Genomic DNA, 22,278 nt, shown 5'->3' with positions numbered 1-22,278 from the left:
GCTTACACCATCAAGATTGACAAGGAAATTGGAGTAGTGAGGCTTGGGGTGCACTAGATGTAACACCCCGTCCCAAATCGCACCGGAATCCGTGCACATTGACCGAGGTTGACCGTTGACCGTTGACCGAAGGGGGTCAAAAGTTGACTTTTTGACTCGGTGAGAATTTTGAGTTGACTAGGGTACCGTGGCGAAGTGCATGATGCCCTGAGTTCGTAGACTAGTAGCACGTCGAAAACGGAGCTACGGTTTGAAAGTTATGGGCAAAACAAGGGGAACCTTTCCAACTGAGAGAATTGTAAGGGTTTTGAGAGAAAATATTATTTCCAAATAATTATTATTTATACTTATTACTGTGATATTATATGGTATAGTAGTAGGGTCGCTCACTGAGATGATTAGCATCTCACACTCTTAAATTCCGTTCCTCTAGGTTCCAGGTTGTCGGTGTTCATTCGGAGCGGACTTGATCTTCCTTGCTGTTTTACTTCGTGAAGTACCCTGTTCTTCTTTATTGCGGTTGTACTATTTCTTTCATTCTTGTTGTATTTATTTTGCACTGGATTACTGTATTTTGAAGTGCTGGAATTTGTGGAACCAATTTGTAGTTTGTGGGAGGAATAAGGGGATATTTTTTAAGTGTGTTTTCAGTGCAGGTAAATTTGTGGTAAGTAAATCCCTTAGGGGAGGTGCTGCCGGATTTTCCGTTGGAAGGTTCGGTGGTATTTCCCTGGGATCAGGGCTGTCTAGGGTTCCGGAGGAGGAATTCTGGACGGGTCCTGACAGTTGGTATCAGAGCTCTAGGTTCTAGTATTCCTAAGGGACTGTGCATTGTTGTGCATCCTATCCGTGTTTAATCTCTCGTTTTACCCGTGTGAAAGCGTTCTTTCTGTTTGTCTCGAAGTAAATTCATTGCCCGAGTTTGAATAACTCTAATCTTCGAGGGTGTCAATTAGGATCATCTAGCCTAACAGGAAATTCCTATGGCCTAGTCGATGGTCGAGGATGCCTTTTCTTTTTGAAGGTCAAGCTTATCATCGTGAATGGTATCCGTTTCGTTCATGGAGGAGAAAGATGATTGTCTAAGGATGTGTGTCGATCGATCGATTTCAAGGCGTCAAAAATATTTTTCCGATCGATTATCAAAATTAAATACTTTTCAAAGTGGTATTTGAAATTAAAGGTGTTTTATTCAAGTATTTTTGGTTTGTGCTCGTACGTGTATTTGTATGTTATATTGTTTGATATTATACTGCACCATATGGAGGCGGCGAACCAATGTGGTCCATGTAGAGCTAGCCCCATGATCATGTTGCCTACGAGCCCGGGGAATTGGACGGCCAATATAGGCAACCACCCTGGTTTGTATTGGTAGCAGAGTGTCGGCGACAGTTGGACCCACCTTCAAATTAATTTTGGGGAATTTAATTGATGAATATATTATGTGTGAATTAAATATTTGGAATTTAATTTCTATGTGCCAAATATTTATTGGATTTATTGTAGAATTATTTATGAATTTATTGGATTTAAGAAAATACGAATTCTACAATTTATGCCATGTGGAATTATTTTATGGTTTTGAGGATTTTGAAATTGGTGTGGTTTTAATGGTAAATTGGGCACGATTCGATTTTCAAATATTTCAAGGAAAATATTTGGTTATGTTGGTGATTTCAATTTTTATGAAATATGCCCATAAAATATTATGGGATTTGATTATGATATTTCGAGAAATTATTTATGCTTGGAAAAAAATGTGGATATTTGAATTGATGGATTTGGGAGTTGGTGGATTTGAAAATCATGGAATTTATGGTATGGATTATAAGGAAATTGTGGAGAATTTCCCGGTTCAAGCGGATGGATTATGCCCGCTATGTTTATGAAAAATGTGAAATTTGTTTTATAATTTAAATTGTGGATTTTATGATTTTTAGATGCACCGTGCACGTACTGGTGTTCTGATTATGTGATATGGTATATGTGATATGGATATTGTGCACACGGATATGATTAGCGCGCAGGTGGGTGTGAGTAGCGCGCAGGTGATATTATGAGGGTGTCCTGTGGATGCCATCGGAGAGGGTGGCCACCCCCCTTTGGCCGGGACACCAGGTTAGCAGCGGCGCAGTGGGACGCCACGCGACCGTATGCCGGTTTCTTTCTATAACCTCCTGTCTGGCGGTACCTTGGGACGCTGGGTACTGTTGGCGCCACTGGTATATAGTGGGTGCATCAAATGATTTTCAGAACTGTGTTTTAAAAATAAAATGTTTGGAAACTGAATTGGAATTAAAAATATAATTGTTACCGCTTCTGGTATTTAATTGATGTCTTGGTTTTCGGGGAATATGGATAAAGGGTTTTGTGAAATTGTTTTAAAAGGGGAACCTTTCCAACTGAGAGAATTGTAAGGGTTTTGAGAGAAAATATTATTTCCAAATAATTATTATTTATACTTATTACTGTGATATTATATGGTATAGTAGTAGGGTCGCTCACTGAGATGATTAGCATCTCACACTCTTAAATTCCGTTCCTCTAGGTTCCAGGTTGTCGGTGTTCATTCGGAGCGGACTTGATCTTCCTTGCTGTTTTACTTCGTGAAGTACCCTGTTCTTCTTTATTGCGGTTGTACTATTTCTTTCATTCTTGTTGTATTTATTTTGCACTGGATTACTGTATTTTGAAGTGCTGGAATTTGTGGAACCAATTTGTAGTTTGTGGGAGGAATAAGGGGATATTTTTTAAGTGTGTTTTCAGTGCAGGTAAATTTGTGGTAAGTAAATCCCTTAGGGGAGGTGCTGCCGGATTTTCCGTTGGAAGGTTCGGTGGTATTTCCCTGGGATCAGGGCTGTCTAGGGTTCCGGAGGAGGAATTCTGGACGGGTCCTGACACTAGACGTCTTGATTCAACTTCGAAAGGCAATTGTGTTACTATAAGGACAAGGAGACAAAACAAAACATAGAACAAACTTGTGGCCATTGCCTTTTCAAGTCTACTACGCAAACTAATCATATGTGTTTGTATGGAAGAATAAGTTGGAAATATCTACGTATAATTTTTTTTAATTGAATGGATATGGCAATCTTATCAGCATTTATTCATTCTTAATCTATGTATCTATTGTAAATTACAATTTTGGAAAGCCGCCATGCATATATGGAATTTGATTTGTAATTGTACAAATATGTTATTATTAGATTTCTAAAAACGGTTCATTCACGGTGGAATACTGGATATTATCCCTCGTACTATATGAATTGAAAGATCTTTCAATCCATAAAAAAAAAAATATATCATGGTTAAGTAAAAACAAATTAAAAATCTACTGACACTGGTGAGGACTAAATTCAGAAAGATTTAATTGTCATTTATGGACTGTATATATCCAAGTTGAATGGTGGATAATAGAAGCTTTTGATAATTAAGAATGATCATCTGAATCCATCATTATTTTGGTTTTGTTCCCTAATTGGCTAGATTGTGATAATATCTGCAAATGTTTATCAATTAATTCTTCCTACCTGTTAGGCAAAGCAAGTTTAGTTTGAAGAAAATTAAGTTCTTCCAGCTCAGCAGCCTATGTATTCTCCAGCTTATGTAAAGGTGTGCAGGCTCATCAGTTCAAGACAGCTAAGAATTAGTTAATTCTCAGTTTGTTTGTCATAAGTTCGTTTAACAAACTTTGGTTAGAGCATAATCTTCTTTGTATTAAAAGCTTGTTGAAAGCTTGCTCTGTAATTCTGAAACTTTATGAAAAACTAGTCCAACAGAATTTCTTAGAAGCTTTAATTTGTTCTCTCTAAATTTTCTTTGCTTGTCTCGCATTTTCTTTTTCTTTTTTTCATTTTCTAGGCACAACAAATCTCTCACTACCGATTTTAGTATCAGTCGTTTTCAAGTATTAATAATAATAATAATAATAATAATAATTTGTGTCGTCTGTGATTAATTTGAGATAGTTCATTTGTGTTTATTTGTGCAAGGAAAACGGTTTTCCATAGTTTATCCCTTTATCGCTGAACTAAGCTTACGGATACTTTAATCTCAACTCATTGAACCATTTGTTGTACATATTAATGTAAATGGATCTTAGTCTTAACAGAAAAGAATTAAACTTCTGTCTTGCTTCAATTTTCACCCCTATTACGGGCATATAAAATAATAAAACCATATATTATAGCCTAACGACTAATTAATTTTAAAAATCTACGAAGTTTGATAAGGCCTGAACTCGAAGACAATTTATGGACTGTATAATCTTATAATCCTTGAATTAATTGTAACATTTCTTATATCAAGGTTGAATAGCAGAGGTTCCGTTGGCATAGCCCATATAACGATAATCACTCTGGTAACCACATCTTGAGTTCAATGTGAAGCTAAAATCTCTCTCCCTAATTTATTTAAAAAAAATAAAAATAAAAATAAAAAAAGCATTTGAAAAGAACAATCATCTGAATCCATCATCATTTTGGTTGGGCCTTTCCTAAAGAAATTTAATTGTTTAAAATGTTCTTGTTCAACCTTCAAAAGATTTTAAAAGTGCTACAAAATAAAAGCATATTAAGCACAACATTACATAGTATTATTGGAAGGATCATTGCCGGAAAAAGCATTACATGGGACGGTCTGGTTGGTAACTGATGACCACTTGGTAATAATCCCAGGTCGTCAAGTAATTAAAAATGAAAATAATACTAATAATAATGATATAATAGTGCGAATAGAAAACCTGCATTGTCTACTTGTTTTAAAAGTTTAAAAAGGCCGCCAAGGATATAAAGTAGTTATAGCTAGAATGTCATCTTCATTCAAATACCTACTCATGACCCCAGGATCAGCTGTTAAATACATGATAGCATTTACGTCTTGACTATGGTCAAGTCCAAGAACATGTCCTAATTCATGAATAACTGTTCACACGAGGTTATATTGATTTTGGCCGATTGGATCGTTGATGCTCCAAATTTGGGCGGCATTAAAAATGCATCCTTCCATCAGTTGGTGAAAAAGCATGATCTAAAATTGAAGCAACGGATAACCATCACCGTGATCACCTCTATAGTGTTGGATAATATGTGAAAAATGGGAGACTTGGATAAAATAGAAGAGGTAAAAGAAAGGAGAGTGGCCGAGGCTAATTCTAATTTGAAGGAAGAGAAGAGCTAAAAAAATAAAGAAGGAATATATGTAATTATTGCTCTTTTTCATTATTCAAAATAAGTTGGTACAAAGCCTATATATAAGCTTAAAAGAGGAGGTTTAAGGTAAACAACCGCCATATGCTTCGCTGTTTTCTTTTCAATACATGTAAAAGTACAGCTCATTTGAGTACACATGTCAACCTATTAACTGACTACTAAATATATTTAAAGCTAGCTTATGTGTGGCAACTTACTATGGTTTTGGTAAACAATTTGATTTCCTTACATTAAATGCAAGACACATGTCACTTTTCTACTCTCTTAACCATGAAGTATCCAAATCAAACTTTTCCTCATGCTGCCGACTTTGATACAAAATTACAAATTATTTATTATTTACTTTTTAACATATAGAACCCCGTCCTGACGTCAGATGGATGATCCACTAAAGCCTCCTCAATTGTCAAAACTCAATTTTCTGTATATACTATTCCTGATATTTCTAAAGCAGATTTGAACTGCTCTTCATTTATAGCTTCTGGATATTGAATGCCAGAGTCGACTCTGTATCTAATTAGATTATATGGCCACTTTGGTTTTCCAGAAAAAAATTCGTAGTCCTCACTGAGGCCTGGGGTGGACGTCTAGATTCAACTTCAAAAGACAATTATGTTACTACAAGGACAAGGAGACAAACAAAAACATAGAGCAAACTTGTGGCCATCGCCTTTTCTAGTCTACTAGTTCACACACTAATCATAAGTGTCTTCAAGTTGGGAATATATATATACAGTCCGTCTATGGTGCGGACGGTCCTCATGCAGACCACAGTATTGGTGACGGTTTTTCATAGTATTGGTGACGATTTTCTAAAAAACCGTCGTTAATACTATGAAAAACAGTCACTAATACTGCGGTCCTAATGCGGACCGTTCTCACCATAAAATTTCCATATATATATATATATATTATATGTATGGATATGGTAATCTTATAGCACTTATCCATTTTGAATATTCCTATTTACTGTAACAAACAATTTTGGAATGCCTCCATGCATATATGGAATTTGATTTGCACTTGTACACATATGTTATTATTAGATTTCTAAAAATGGTTAATTAAGGGTGGACGTATGAATTGAACGATCTTTTCAATTCCTCAAATATATATCATGCACTTTTTGGTTTATACGAAAAGTAAAAACAATTAAAAATCTTAGCAACCCTGGTGAGGACTAAATTCAGAAAGATTTGTCATTAACGGACTAAGTAGAAGCTTTTAGAATGGTCATCTGAATGTCCATCATCATTTTGGTTTTGTTCCCTAATTATAATTAGATTGAGATCATGTGAGCAAATATTTATCGATTACTTCCTCCTACCTGTTAGGCAAAGTGAGTTTTGCCTTGCCCAGCTGCTTGTGTAATCTCCAGCTTATGTTAAGAAGGTTTGCCAGCTCATCAGTCCAAGTCAGCTCAGAATTAGTTATATCTTAGTCTGTTTGTTATAAGTTGATTTAACAAACTTTGGTTGGTGCGTGATTTTTAGTCTTTGTATGAACAGCTTGTTGAAAGGTTGCTCAGCAATTCTGACAGTTTATAAAAATTGGTCTTCTTTGCTTTTAGCAAGTTCTTGCTCTTTCTTTCATTTTCTCGGCACAACAAATCTCTCGCTACCAGATTGCCTTATCTCACGTTCAGGAATAAATGTTCTATACAACTCCCCGTTCCACAAAAATCTCACACTTTCAACATTAATACACTGACAAATAAGATTCTTTCACTTATCCAGAATACCAACCCTTCTCCAACGCCTTCCTCAAGAAATTCAATTGATTCTATAATAAGATTTTTCAACATCAATTTTCCATATAATAAGATCTTTCTCACTCTTACAGTTATGAAAAAAGGCGAAGAACACTTTTAACCACGGCCACAATATTGTTTAGGATTTGTCTCCGAGGAATAAAACTCACTTGATTTGGACTTATCACTTTCTCCATTTTAGCCCTCTGTTTTTTGACAATCACTTTGCTAACAACTTAGTAAAGGGTGTTGCAAAGATTAATAGGTCTAAAATTATCATACTACGAGGCTTATCCACTTCAGAATAACAACAATTAGGGAAGAGTTCAAACCTTCGAGGATTTTCCAGTAGAAAAATCAACTTCACCACCTCACACAAATTTTATAACCCAGTAAACTCCATAATTTTTTATAGAAACCCATAGGAAAACCATCAGGTCCAGGGGCTTTCCAAGGGCCAATGCTAAACAAACTTAACTTCTTTAGTATAAGCATCAGTAACAGGTCTGGCAAATCTGCCTCTATCCTACTCAAACAAAACGGGAAACAAATTTTGAACAACATCATTCCATTGCTCCACATCTTCAATATAATATATCTTTTCAAAATAGGATACAACCAAACTTTTTGAACACTGTTTTCAATCCACTGCCGATCCTCATTTCAAGGCATGCTAACTTTATCCCTCCTCCATTTAACAACAGTAGAAAGATGTACAAAGCTAGTGTTAATTCTATCCCATCCTCTTGCAGCTAATTACAGTTAGATTTTGACCCCAAAAAAAATACACTTAGATTTTTGAAACCGAAGAATTTCTTACGTTTAAGAATTTTATTGAAGTCTCTTATCAACAGTAGAAAGATGTACAAAGCTAGTGTTAATTCTATCCCATCCTCTTGCAGCTAATTACAGTTAGATTTTGACCCCAAAAAAAATACACTTAGATTTTTGAAACCGAAGAATTTCTTACGTTTAAGAATTTTATTGAAGTCTCTTATCAACTTTTTTTCAAGAGCCATAAGAAAAGGATTATAGTTTACATATAACTTCTTCTGAATCCCGTTTAACTTTGTAATAATTGTTTTTCTTCTTTAGAAAAATATTACCAAAGACCTCTCTATTCCATATTTTAAGCTTCTCAACAGGGCTAGAACTTTCTCTCGGGAAATCATAATTACTAGCATTCCATTCATCTTTAATAAATTGATCAAACTGACATGGGTTGAAACCACTTATTTTCGAATTTGAAAAGTTTTAGATTCTTCTCATCATGAATAACTTGATGCTTTTTCAAATTGATAAGAATAGGATGATGATCGGATTCTGCTTTATGAAGGTTCTTAACTACATCTTCAAAAAAGAGTTCCATCCAATCTACATTCTCATAGGCTTAGCAAATCTCTCATTAATCAAATTTTTACCATCCTACAACTGTTCCATGTGAATTTAAGACCAATAGATCCTAAATCCCTCATAGAACAACTCTCAATCGAATCATCAATACCTTGTTCACAAAACTACCTCCCAATTTTTCACTGTTAGCTAAAATCATTATCCACCAGCCAAGAGAAAGAGCATTCCATTGTTTATCCGTTTACCACTGCCCTAAGTCCAGGAATACTTTAATTTCGACTCTTTTTTTTTTTTTTTAAAGGTTAATTTCGACTCATTGAACACTCTATTTTTGATTTGTTGTACATTAATGTAATTGGATCTTAGTCTAACCAAAGAATTAACCTACGGCCTCGCTTCAATTTGCATCTTATTATGTGCATATACAATAGGAAAACCACAAATTATTTTGTATAGCTTAAGGACTACCTAATTTTAAAAATGTACCAAGTCTGGCCGCAAGGAATTTAAACAATAGTGACAAATTCTTAGCTACGTATATAAATTTCAACACTAAGAGTATTTATTTGAACAAAAAAATGAGTTTTGTCACTAAGATTAGGGCCGATAAAACAACTTTGTCACCTAAAACCAAAAAATTTGTAACGAATACTTTTAGCGATGCTGCTATAGTGATAAACTAGCTACAAACATTTGAAAAGATTTTGTCACTAGAAAGATTTTATAACTTAATTAGCCTGTCACTCTAGCTTCGTCACAAAATAATAGTAACAAATTTCATGGTTTTAATTGATAAAGTTGTCTTATTGGCCACATAGTTTAGCAACAAAGACAATTTTTTTCTCACAAATACATACCTTAAATGACAAAATCTAAATTATTGTAGTGATATAATCGTATAATCTTTTAATTGTAACCTTTTTCTAAGCCTATATATCAAGGTTGAATAGCAGAGTTTCCGTTGGCATATGTAGCCATATAACAATCATCTGAAACAAAATGTGCTTCATGTTTAAAGTTTTCTTGTTTTAACTTTTAAAAGCTTTTTGATTCTTTAACCAAATATCTTACTTTTTTATTATAAAAAAAAAGAAAAAAAAGAAGACGAAATATCTAACAAAAGTGCTGCAAAATAAAAGGATATCAAGCACAACTTTAAATATTATTATTATTATTATTATTACTATTGGCAGAATCATTGCCCAAACAAACATTACACTTAATAACCACAATAAGAGAATATTAATAGTCCAGTAATTAGCTACAAATATATATTACAAGTACATGGCATTGCTATTGTTAGCAAGTAATTAAAAAGATAATAACAATAATTATAATAATGCATTGCCAATAGAAAGCCTGTGTTGTTTACTTTACTTGTTTTAAAAGTTTAAAAAGGCGGCCAAGGATATAAAGTAGTTATACCTTGAATATCATCTTCGCTCAAATACCTTTTCATGACCCCAGGATCAGCCGTTGGATACATGATAGCATTTCCGACTTGAGTATGGGCAAGTCCAAGAACATGTCCAAATTCATGCATAACTGTCCACACGAGGTCATATTGATTTGGGCCGATTGGATCGTTGATGCTAAAATCTTGGTCGGCATTAAAATGCATCCTTCCATCAGTTGGCGAAAAAGCATGGCCTAAAGTTGAAGCGGCGAACGGATAACCATCACCGTGATCACCTCTATAGAAACCCGTCCTGACGTCAGGTGGATGACCCTCTAAAGCTTCCTCAATTTGCAAAACGCAATTTTCTGTATATACTATTCCTGTTATTTCTAAAGCAGTTTTGAACTGCGTTTCATTTATACCTTCTGGATATTGAATGCCAGAGTCGACTCTGTATCTGATTTGAGTATATGGCCACTTTGGTTTTCCCTCAAAAAATGCGTAGTCCTCAACTATATTGATGAAGTTGTGTTGTTGTGTGCCATCCACGGCCTCCTCCTTCAGCTTCCTCTTCGACAGTACTTGAACAGGATTATCAGCTACTCCACACCTTGGCTTTGACATTACTTTAATGGTCTCTGAATCCAGCTTCCCAGTAACATTCAATTTGAAAAATGTCTGATAAAGTTTTACTGCAGACTCCAAAACCTCGTCATATAATTCTTCGTTGTTATCATCCCGACTGTATTCGTTGTTCAAGTATCCATATCTCTTGAGGTAGTGTCTCAGCTCGGGGATCCCTTTGGCTGTCTGGCCCTTGCTCAGACCTTCAAGATCGGTAAGGAAATTGGAGTATTGAGTCTTGGGGTGTGCTAGACGTCTTGTTTCAACTACAAAAGGCAATTTTGTTACTACAAGGACAAGGAGACAAATCAAAACATAGAACAAACTTGTCGCCATTGCTTTTCTAGTCTACTACTTCACACACACTAATCATATATGTTTTCAAATTTTCACGGAATAATCAGTTTGGAAAAACTGTTCATATATAATAATTTTTAATGTATGGATATGGAAAGCTTATCAGCCTTTATTCATTTTGAATCTATCTATCTACTGTAAGTGACAATTTTGGAAAGCCTCCATGCATATATGCAATTTGATTTGTAATTGTTCACAGATATTATTATTGGATTTCTAAAACAGTTAATTAACCAAGGATGTTGGATTTTATCCCTCGAAAGGATCTTCCATCATAGATATTTGAACATGATATTCTTTCAATTTCTTAAAAACCTATTAAATTTTTTTTTTATACCATAAGTAAAGACAAAATTAAAAATCTACCATCCCTGTGAGGAGTAAATTTATATATTTATGCATTTAAATATTATGGATTGATTTTATGCCACTGGAACTTTGGTATATTTGCATCAATGAGATTATGAGAATGGATTTTAACATGATGGATTTACCATGATGGTTTAAAGTAATGTGGATTATATGGATTTGAAAAGAAGTACTTAATCCAGTGGTAATGATGAGATTTCAGTACTTGAAAACAAATATAATTTTATTAATTTTTAGATGCCCATATAGTACTGATATTCTGTACTGTATGTATGGATATGATTAGCATACAGGTTTATAGAGATGTCCTGTGGATGCCATTGGATCCGAAGGCTAGCAGGGTTTAATGCAGAGTGAGCATCAGTCACCCCCTTCCATGGCCAGGGTGATTGATAGCAGCGACGCTGTGGGATGCCAAGCGACCGTATGTTGGTTTGTCCGTTTAACCTCCCCCTCATGTGGTGCTTAGGATGCTGGGTACCATCAGGCATCACTGGTATACAGTTTGGTGCATCAAGTGTTTTACTCGATATAATTTCCAAAATAATAATGTTTTTAAAAGAGTATTTAAAATTAAAACGTATTTAATTATATTTTTATCATTTATTTCGATTAATGTTTTAAAATACATTATACCATGATTTTATTATTTAAATGGATTTGATGATTTAAAATGGATTTTATTATATTTTTACCATTTATTTCAAGTGGACATTTTAAATTGAGTTCAATATTTCTTTTATTAATTAATTGGTTCATTCTACTTATTTTAGATTGATTGTTTAAATGCATTTTATCATGTTTTTATTATTTATTTCAATTTGAGATATTAACTTGAATTTTATTGTATTTCATTATCAATTTCAAATTGAGGTTCTAATTTAATTAAAATATTTCTTTGATCATTTCATTTATTTGATTAATAAATTTTATAAATTGTATATTGGAGTTAATTGTGCTCTTATTGTTTAATTGTTTTATTTAAATAAATTTTATAAATTATATATTGAGTTTAATTTTGTTTTATGCTAAATTTCTCTAGTACAAATTTATTTATGATTTTATTTTATCTTATGATATTTCATTATAAATTCAGTTATTTGTTATTAAATTATTCACAAGATTATATATTGTAAGGTTCAAATTATTTGTATTTTAATTATTAATTACTTCATTCATTTTGGGGTATAAATGATGGGTTTTGTAAAAATATTTTAAAAAGAGGAACCTTTCCCACCGAGTGAATTGTAAGGGTTTTGAGGGAAAATTTTATTTTCAACTAATTATTTATTTATTTATTTATTATTAATTAATCAAGTATATTATATTGTTATGATTATTATTACTATTATTGTATAATAGATTGGATCACTTATAGAGATTATTAGTGTCAGGACCCGTTCAGAATTCCTCCATGGAACCCTAGACAAGCCCTGATCCCAGGGAAATACCACCGAACCTTCCAATGGAAAATCCGACAGCACCTCCCCTAAGGGTAGGACTAACCAAAAATTACCTGCACTGAAAACACACTTCTAAAATCATCCCCTTATTCCTTCCACGTTACTACAATTTGTTTCCACAAATTTACAGCACTTCAAGAATAGTAAATCAGTGCATAACGAATAACTACATGTTCAATACAGTATACAGAGCATTATACAAATAAATGTGGAATTTACACAATGACAGATACGGAAACAATACAAGCTGAAGAGGAAAAAGGGAATAAATACTTCTTGAACCTTCGGCAACGAACTGAGATGTTGGGCTCACCCCGAACAATCAACGTCTCCAACCTGGACCTAGGGGAACAGAATTTAAGAGTGTGAGATGCTAATCATCTCAGTGAGTGACCCTAACTACCGTACACCTTTAATATTAATAATATAAAAAAAATAAAGGAATTTAATTAATCCATTCCGAACAATTAAATAAATAAATAAATAAACAATTGAGGTAACAATTTCTCTCAAAACCCTCACTATTCACTCCGTTGGAAATGTTCCCCTTTTAAAACATTTTCACAAAACCTGATATTCGTACTTCCCGAAAACCAAGGGACCAAATAATTTAATAAGCAACAAACAAATAAATAAATACCTCAAATATAAATAAACTGCAATAAATTATAATAAATAATTTTGTACTCTTTGGGGTTTGAAATTTCTATCTGAAAAATTTGTACTTGATGCATCACACCATATACCAGTGATGCCCTCCGATACCCAGCGTCCCGAGCACCGACTGGCGGGGAGGTTAAAGAGAGAAACTTGCAAACGGCACTTCGGCGTCCCGACAGTACCGCTGCTGAAACCATCATCCCGGCCAAGGGAGGGGCGGCTGTGGCCAATATCAAACTTGCCTGCCCAGTCCAATGGCAATCACGGGAGACATAATACTTGCGCGCTAAACCACATAATACTTGCGCGCTACCACGTGTCCATACACCAGAACACCAATACTGTATGAGTGCGTCTAAAATAATTATTATTAACCAACTGTACCGTTTTCCAAAATTACCGTGGGAAATATATCAAAATTTCACACTTACCATCCCACATATTTTTATTTAATAAACTGGTACGAAAACATCGATAACAATAAACCATAATTTTCTCGTAATACGAGATTCAACAGATAAAATACCGTGGGCATAATTATAAAATTAAACCACCAATTTAACAAATATTTTCATAAAATATTTAAACCAATTATGCCCAAAATAATACTTAAAACCACGTACGACTATTACCGAAATATACTTTGCTCATGCATAATAGATAAATTAAATCACAATAAAACCATAATTAAATTGTACCACATGAGCATAATTTAAATACCAATTAAACATAATTAATTGCCCAAAAACGATATAAAATCCAGGCACAATCAATTACTGAAAATACTTGCTCATGTGTAATAAATACCATTTAATCACAATGAAATAATAATCGGGAATTTCTTAATGACCCCCAAATTTCCGTTTAGCACCAATGGGTAAATATATATAAAATAATATTTTTTCCGATTATATTTAAAATACACCACATGAGCACAAATTACAGATATCAAATAAACACCAAATAAATATAATAAATTGCCCAAAATATTTTTAAAGGTGGGTCACTCACCTGGTGCACGCAATTAAACCATGATCCACCATGGGATCAATTCCACGACTCACCGGTGTTCCTAGAACACAATTCACACACAGTCAAATAAATTAATATTTTAATCAGGTAAATAATACTCGGTACCCGGGGGGTCAAATACAAACGTTATCCAAAATAGTCGAATAATATATCGAATCGAAGCTTGAGCGACGAGGATTACAAATCTGGTCTCCATCGACCCCAATTCCGCCGGAGGTGGCCGGAAAGCTTCGGCCGGATTTAAACTTGAGGGATCTCTCAAACGGTGGGGATTTTGGGCAATCTAACCCCGGAAATGGACTCAGAGGGGTCGAAAATGGTGGAATAGAGGTATGGGTCGGGCTGGGTTGGCCGGAAACGGCGAGAATCGCAGGAAAAACGTAACCGACCGCCGCCGACTTCACCAGCCCGATCTGGGCGCGTCCGACGGCGACTGGCCGGGAAATTTGGAGGCTGAGGTTGCGAGGAGATGGGTTACACCGGTGGCTGGCGCGTGTGGCTTTCTGGCAACTGAAATCCGGCCAAACGGCCGGTCAAAGAGAGAGAGGGAGAGAGTCAAAGGAGAGAGAGAGAGAAAAATTTCTGCGTATTTTTGTCTCTCGGGCTCGGGGAAGAAGAAGGGAAGAAAAGGAAAGGAAAAGAGAAGGTGTTTTCCCACGTGGGGAAAAGAAAAGAAAAAGAAAAAGAAAAAGAAAAGAAAAGAAAATAAAATAAAATAAAGAAAAAATAATTAAATAATATTATTACACAAAATAATAATAAAATCATATGATATTATACATGGTTGACATGTGGCACCTCACTATGGTAACACATGGCCATACTTATTTAGTCGCACGTGGCACATCGTTACGCGTTTAAAAAATAATATTAAAATAATACGGTGTTTGAAAAACTCTACAGGTCTATAACTTCCAAACCACATGTCCAAATCGGACGTGCCGTTAGTCTACGGACTCGTATGGACGAGCACTTCACAACCATGCATGAGTCAATGCTCAACTTTGCATGAATAAAAAGTCAACTCAGGCACCCTTTGGACAGTTTGGACCTCAACTTGTTTTGCTCATAACTTTCAAACCGTAACTCCGTTTTCAACGTGCTACTAGTCTACGAATTCATGCCAACGTGTACTTCGTAATGGTATCTCAGTCAACCTAGAAGTCCAATCGGGTCAAAAAGTCAACTTTTGACCCCTTAATCAACGGTCAAAGTCAAAGTCAACGATCAACCTCGGTCAACGTGCAAAAAAAATAAAATAAAATTTCAGACATGGTTCGAGACGGGGTGTTACAATTAGCATCTCACGTATTTAGATCCATTCACCTAGGCTTAGAGTTGGTCGACATTAATCGTCTGAGGCGAGTTTGACATGTTTGACTCGTTGCCGTCTTTTGAGGAGTTCTTTCTTCCTTTTCCTTCCTATCTTGTGGTATTTTATTTTATCTTTTGTTGTATTAAATTATGTACTCATTTGTAACCCTATGATGCTATGTATACTATATTGGATATTTATTTATATAATATTGCACCTGTTCCCTGTTTATTTTGAAGTGCTGTGAATTTGTAGAAATAAATTGTAGTAAGATGGGAGGAATAAGGGGATATTGTTAGAAGTGTTTTTTCTGTGCATGGAATTTTATGGTAAGTCCAACCCTTAGGAGAGATATTGTCAAATTTTTCTTTGAAGGATTCGGTGGTGTTTCCCTGAGATCAGGATTTATCTAGGATTCCGGTGAGGGATCTTGAATTTTGTGGTAATCCTTGTTGTTGCTTTCGTTTGAACTTGTAAAATCCTTGTCGTTCAGGTATCCATACCCATATAGATATTGCTTGACCTTATGGAGGCCTTGGGCTGTCTGGCCCTTGCCCGTTCCCTCTAAACCAGCAAGAGCCTTTCCAGAGCTAGTTTGCATGCTCATTGAGAAAACATCAAGAGGTAAAACTTGTATGACAAGGATCAAAAACAAAACTATGATCTTCATTTCATGGGGGCTTGTCTTAGGTATTTTGAAAGAAAAGCTAGTTTATAATTTGCACTTTCGAATATTAGTGGTTCTAAGTAAATAAATAGGACTCATGTACTAGACAAACAAAACAGCTCATTTGATTGACATATACACGCTTCTTAGCTTTGTTGATTGAAATCCGCATGCCGTGTCCTAAAATTTTTCGTGTGGATTAAAATTAATATTCTACATAAACTAAAAATACTCTCTTTATAAACATTTGTAAAAAGAATCGACTCTATATCATAATAAACATTTGTAAAAAGAATAGACTCTATATCATATATTAATTAAATTTATTGTAGCATTAAGGCCAGCTAATGGCGTATCCTAGAATGACATGCTATTTTTGGGCATATTCTAAAATAAAGGCTCATTTTTTTGACAAAACCCAAATATAATCAACACAAAATGAGACCAAAAGATGATAAAAACCATTTCTCTCATTTTTCTGGGATGGCGATTTCGGTCATGACACGGTAACACGACTCGAATAATACAAAGCTAATGAGTTTGGATTTATTATAAATGAGATTGGGTCAAATTCGGATCAACTCATTTAACACGATTAATAAAAGTGTTAATTTCGAGTTGACCTTCTTAATCTGAAATTGATTCAAATTAATCTGTTTAATTCAACGTGTCAATTTCAATTTAACCCATTTAATCCGAATTCGACATGATTATAACCCTGTTTAAATCATAACTTTAATATATTAAATTTACTGTTAATAAAACTTTAACTAATACTTTTTTATTAGGAAATATCAAACTTATTTAAGGTTATAATATTATTTTTTATTAATTAAAAAAATAAAAATTATTGAAATAATATTTATTTACTTAAATATAACATGTTTAATACATGTATGGAATTATGGACATCGAAAAAATAAAAATTAATATGCCTAAGAGTTTTGGAGACATAGAAAATTAAAAAACATAATTATTGATAAAGTTTTTATATTATTTTTATAGAAGTAGTATTAGGTTTATTATGTATATATGAGATTGTTATATTATCATATATATATATATTATTGTAAATTTGTAACTATAATTATATGTTTTTGCATATATATTTTAATTTTGAATTAAATAATAACTAAATTATTTTTATATGAAATAATTAATTTACATAAGGTAATTTATTTAATTAGATAAATTTCGTGTAAAGGGGTTAATTTCGTACAACTGGATCAATTTCATATAAACAGGTCAATTTTGTGTAAATGATCGTGTTGACCCAAATTGACCCATTTAATAAACGGGTTACATGGGTTGTGTCAAGTTATTTGATTGTTAAACGGGTCATATTCGGGTTGAAGATATCTGACACGATTAATAAACGGGTTAGGTTCAGATTGAACAATTTTGACATGATTAATAAAAAGGATGACACAAACACAACACAATAACATGAATTGCCACCCCTAATTTTTCAAACCCAAAAACAAAACTTGCCAAATTTTACAAACACACAATTCCAAGTAGTCAAGTACACACAGAAAAGATAGAATATTCCTCAACATGCATATTAGACGTATTTGTATGCCAAAGAAATCATAAGTTGGTAAAACCCAAGAAAACAAGAAACAAGTAAAATTTTCTAAATTGGTAAAACATTGAATGAGAAATTAAGGGAAAGACTTTGCCAACCCGTTGAATAAAGCTCGTGAAAGAAATAAAAAGACAAGAAAAATGGTATATTTGTAACACCCCGTCCCAAACCACGTCGGAATTCTTGCACTTTGACTGAAGGTTGACCGTTGACCGAGTGGGTCAAAAGTTGACTTTTTGTTCCAGTTGAAATTTCTAGTTGACCATGGTACCGTGGCAAAGTACATGATGCCTTGAGTTCGTAGACTAGTAGCACGTCGAAAACGGAGCTACGGTTTGAAAGTTACGGGCAAAACAAGTCGAGGTGCAAACTATCCAAAAGGTGCCGGGACTTGACTTTTTATCATTGTATAATTTTGTTTTGACTTTCATATGCTTGTAAAGTACTCGTCGATACGAGTTCATGAACTAGCGGCATGCTTAAATTGGACACATGGTTAAAAAGTTATGGACATGTGAAGTTTTCCGAATAGGGTAATATTTTATTATATCTGGCTTAAGTGCACAGTGACGCCACGTGTTGACATTTGAGTGGTCCACGTGGGTGAACAGTGTCACCCACGGTGGCTTTTATTTGGCAAAACGACGCCGGAGGAGAGACAGAGAGAGAGGAGAGAGATAGGGAGAGAAAATCGCCGGCCACCGGAGTTGTGAAATTTTCCGGCCAATTCTTGCCACATGCGCCGGCCAGACAGGAGCGCCTCTCCATTCCCGGCCAAACTCCAATTTTCACGGCCAACTGACCGGCGACGCGCCCGGATCAGGGCTTTTTTGGCGGCGGCGCCATTCCTTCAACCGCCGAGATCTCCACATTTCGGCCTGCATTCTTGTCACCGCCGGTACCGTTGAGACCCTCTCCCTTCGATCTACAAAACTCCTAAAAATCTCAGCCACCAGCCATCGCACGCGCCGCTGGCGGTGACGGTTACCGGTGACCGCGACGGCTCGCCGGAGAAATCCCTATTCTGGCAAGTACCCAGTCCCGTCTCCGGTCCCTCTCCACTAATTCCTATCCCCTGAATCTAAATCCGGTGTCCTTTTCCTCCAATTCGTGATGGTTTAAGAGAATCGAAGAGTTGAACCCCAAAAGCTTTCCAGTGAGATCAAGCCACCTCGGGTCCGATCTCCGGGAAGTGAGACCGGATTTGTAGTCCTCGTCACTCAAGCTTTCGGTATATTACTCGTCAATGTTGGTTATAGTTTGTGTTCGCTCCCCGGGTACCCATTTAGGTGTTACCCGATTAAAATATTAATATATTTGGTTTGGTGTATTGTGGATGTTTTAGGTGCACGTGTGGGTAGTGGAGTTGATCCTGCAGAGGATCTTGATTGATATACATGCTTAAGGTGAGTGACCCACCTTTAAAATTTTTTTAGGGTGTTCAATTATGTTTATTTGGTGTTAATTTGGTATTTAGAATTATGCTCATGTGGTGGAAATTTAATTATAATTTTGGAAAAATATTATTTTATAAGTACATATATGTTTATTGCTGTTAAATGAAAATTTGGTTTATTAATGGATTTTTGATCATTATTGTGATCTAATTGTATTTATTACACATGAGGAAGGTATTTTCATTAATTAATTATGTCTGGATTTTAATATTATTTTTTGGCATGATTGGTTTAAATATTTCAAAGAAAATATTGGTTTAAATTGGTGGTTTCAAATTTTATAATTATGCCCGTGGAATATTAATTGATGAACTTTGTACTACGAGAAAAATTATTTGTATATTGTAATCGATGGTTTCGTACCAGAAATGTTAAAGGAAAATGTGGGATGGTGAATTTAAAAACTAGTATAATTCCCACGGTGATTTTTGAAAAATCGGTACGGTAGTGAGACTGGTGGCTCAAGCACAAGCAGTGAATGGTATATAGATAGTGGCTGCAGCAACCATATGACAGGAAATATCAATTTATTGATTGATGTTAATAGAAATTTATTTGGAAGGGTTCAAATGCCTAATGGAACACTAGAGAGCATAGCTGGGAAAGGTACATTCGTGATTGACACTGACAAGGGAAAAAGACATAACAAAGAGGTACTATATTTACTTGGTTTGAAAGAAAACCTGTTGAGTGTTGGTCAAATGGATGAGCATGGCTATTATCTGATATTTGGTGGTGGAATGTGTCATGTGTATGAGAGACCTACATTGGAAAATCTAGTTGTGAAAGTCAAAGCAAAGACAAATCGATGCTATCCACTAACTATGACATCAGGTGAGCAGGTTGCATTAAGAGTTCAAGCTGAGTTTAGTGTGGAAACCTGGCACAAAAGAATGGGATATCTTCATTTGAATGCTTTGTTTGAACTAAAGAGGAAGGATATGGTTTTAGGATTACCAAAGCTTGGAGAAATGATGAAGGTTTGTGAAGGTTGCCAATTTGGAAAGCAGTATAGAGAAGTTTTCCAAAAGAATGGTGCATGGAGAGCAAATCAGCCACAACAACTAGTTCATACTGATTTATGTGGACCAATGCAGAGAGAGACACTTGTTGAAAATAGGTATTTTACGCTATTTGTAAATGATTGTACACTCATGGTTTGGGTGTACTTTCTAAGAAACAAATATGAAGCCTTTATCTGTTTTAAGAAATTCAAAGAAATGGTTGAGCTGCAAAGTAGTTTTAAAATTAAATGTTTAAGGAGTGATAGAGGAGGAGAATTTCTATTTGCAGAGTTTATAAAATTCTGTGAATTTGAGGGAATTCAAAGGCAAATGACAGTGGCCTACACTCCTCAACAGAATGGGATGGTTGAAAGGAAGAATCGAGTGGTTGTTGAAATGGCCAAGTCCATGTTACATGATAAACAAATGCCCTATTATTTGTAGGGAGAAGTTGTTCATACAGCTGTGTATCTTTTAAACAGGTGCCCCACTAAAGCTTTGAATGGTGTGACAACTTTTGAAGCTTATAGTGGAAGAAAACCTGGTGTAGGACATTTGAAAATTTTTGGATCCATTTGTTATGTTCATGTACTAGCTGAGACAAGGCAAAAGTTGGATTCCAAAAGTGTAAAAGGAATCTTTGTTGGCTATGGATGTCAGGACCCGTCCAAAATTTCTCACCGGAACCCTAGACAAGCCCTGATCTCAGGGAAACCCTACTGGACCTTCCAATGGAAAATCCGGCCGAACCTCCCCTAAGGGTTGGATTTATCACAAATTTTCTGCATTGAAAAAACACTTCTATATACATCCCCTTATTCCTCCCACATTACTACAATTTGTTTCCACAAATTTACGGCACTCCAAAATAATAACAGGAATTAATGCAGTATTTAATAAAATGTGTCCAATACAGTATACAGAGCATTATACAAATAAATATGAAATTTATTCAATGTCAGATAATGAAGCAATACAAGATGGAGAGGAAAAAGGGAAGAAATGCTTCTTGGACTTTCGGCAATGAACTGAGACGTCGAACTCGTCCCGGACGATCAACGTCTCCAAATCCTTGTACCTAGGGGAACAGAATTTAAAAATATAAGATGCTAATCATCTTAGTGAGTGACTCTATCTACTGTATAATTATAACAGTAATAATAATTATAGCGCAATTGATTGATTAAGAATAAATAAGCAAGTAAAGAATAATTAATTGAAAATAATATTTTTTCTCAAAACCCTCACCATGCACTCTGTTGGAAAAATTCCCCTTTTAAAACATTTTCGCAAAACCCGTTATTTGTATTCCTCGAAAACCAAGGAAACAATTAGTTAACTAAATATCAAATAAAATATAATAGATTAAGGATCCAAAATTTATAATGAAAATAAAATAGAAATAGAATAAAAATAATTTTGTAACAATTACTAAATGATTAATAAATGTCATAAACAAATAATACAAAAATATTAATGAAACTTACATTAAGGCAACTCAGGAAATAATAAAATAATTAGAATGAATCAATTAATTGAATAATTAAATAAATAAATAATTAAATCAAATTAAAACCTCCATTTAAAGTGAATGGTAAGAACATAGTAAAATCGCTTAAAAATCAGCAAATCAATATAAATAGTAAAATAAATCATTTAATTAATAAAATAAATACTTAAATCAATTTAATCATCTATTTGAAGTAAAAGATAAAACTATAAAAGAATTTATTTAAAAACACCAATCCATTTAAATAGTAAAATAATCAAGGTAAAATGCATTTTAGAAACATTGATTAAATAAATTATAAAAAAATTCCATTAGATACATTTTTATTTTAAATACTCTTTAAAAACATTATTATTTGGAAATAATATCGAAAGGTACTTGACGCGCCACACTATATACCAGTGATGTCCCACGATATCCAGCGTCTCGAGCACCGTGTATTGGGAGGTTAAAGATAGAAACTTGCATACGGTCGCTTCGGTGTCCCGACAGCGCCGCTGCTTAAACCGTCATCCTGTCC

The 22,278-nt window shown here is 34.5% G+C and overlaps 1 protein-coding gene across 1 annotated transcript; it reads right to left on the bottom strand.

Moving 5' to 3' along the window:
- Window positions 1-9,703: 9,703 nt before the first annotated feature.
- LOC132803587 (metalloendoproteinase 1-MMP-like) lies at window positions 9,704-10,672 on the bottom strand. Its single transcript, XM_060816826.1, has one exon. It carries the CDS (start codon window positions 10,670-10,672, stop codon window positions 9,704-9,706), a length of 969 nt encoding a protein of 322 aa, XP_060672809.1.
- Window positions 10,673-22,278: the final 11,606 nt, after the last annotated feature.

Source organism: Ziziphus jujuba, chromosome 4, assembly GCF_031755915.1.
Source record: "Ziziphus jujuba cultivar Dongzao chromosome 4, ASM3175591v1".
Classification (NCBI taxonomy): Eukaryota; Viridiplantae; Streptophyta; class Magnoliopsida; order Rosales; family Rhamnaceae; genus Ziziphus; species Ziziphus jujuba.
This window is presented reverse-complemented; position numbering and strand designations above follow the sequence as displayed.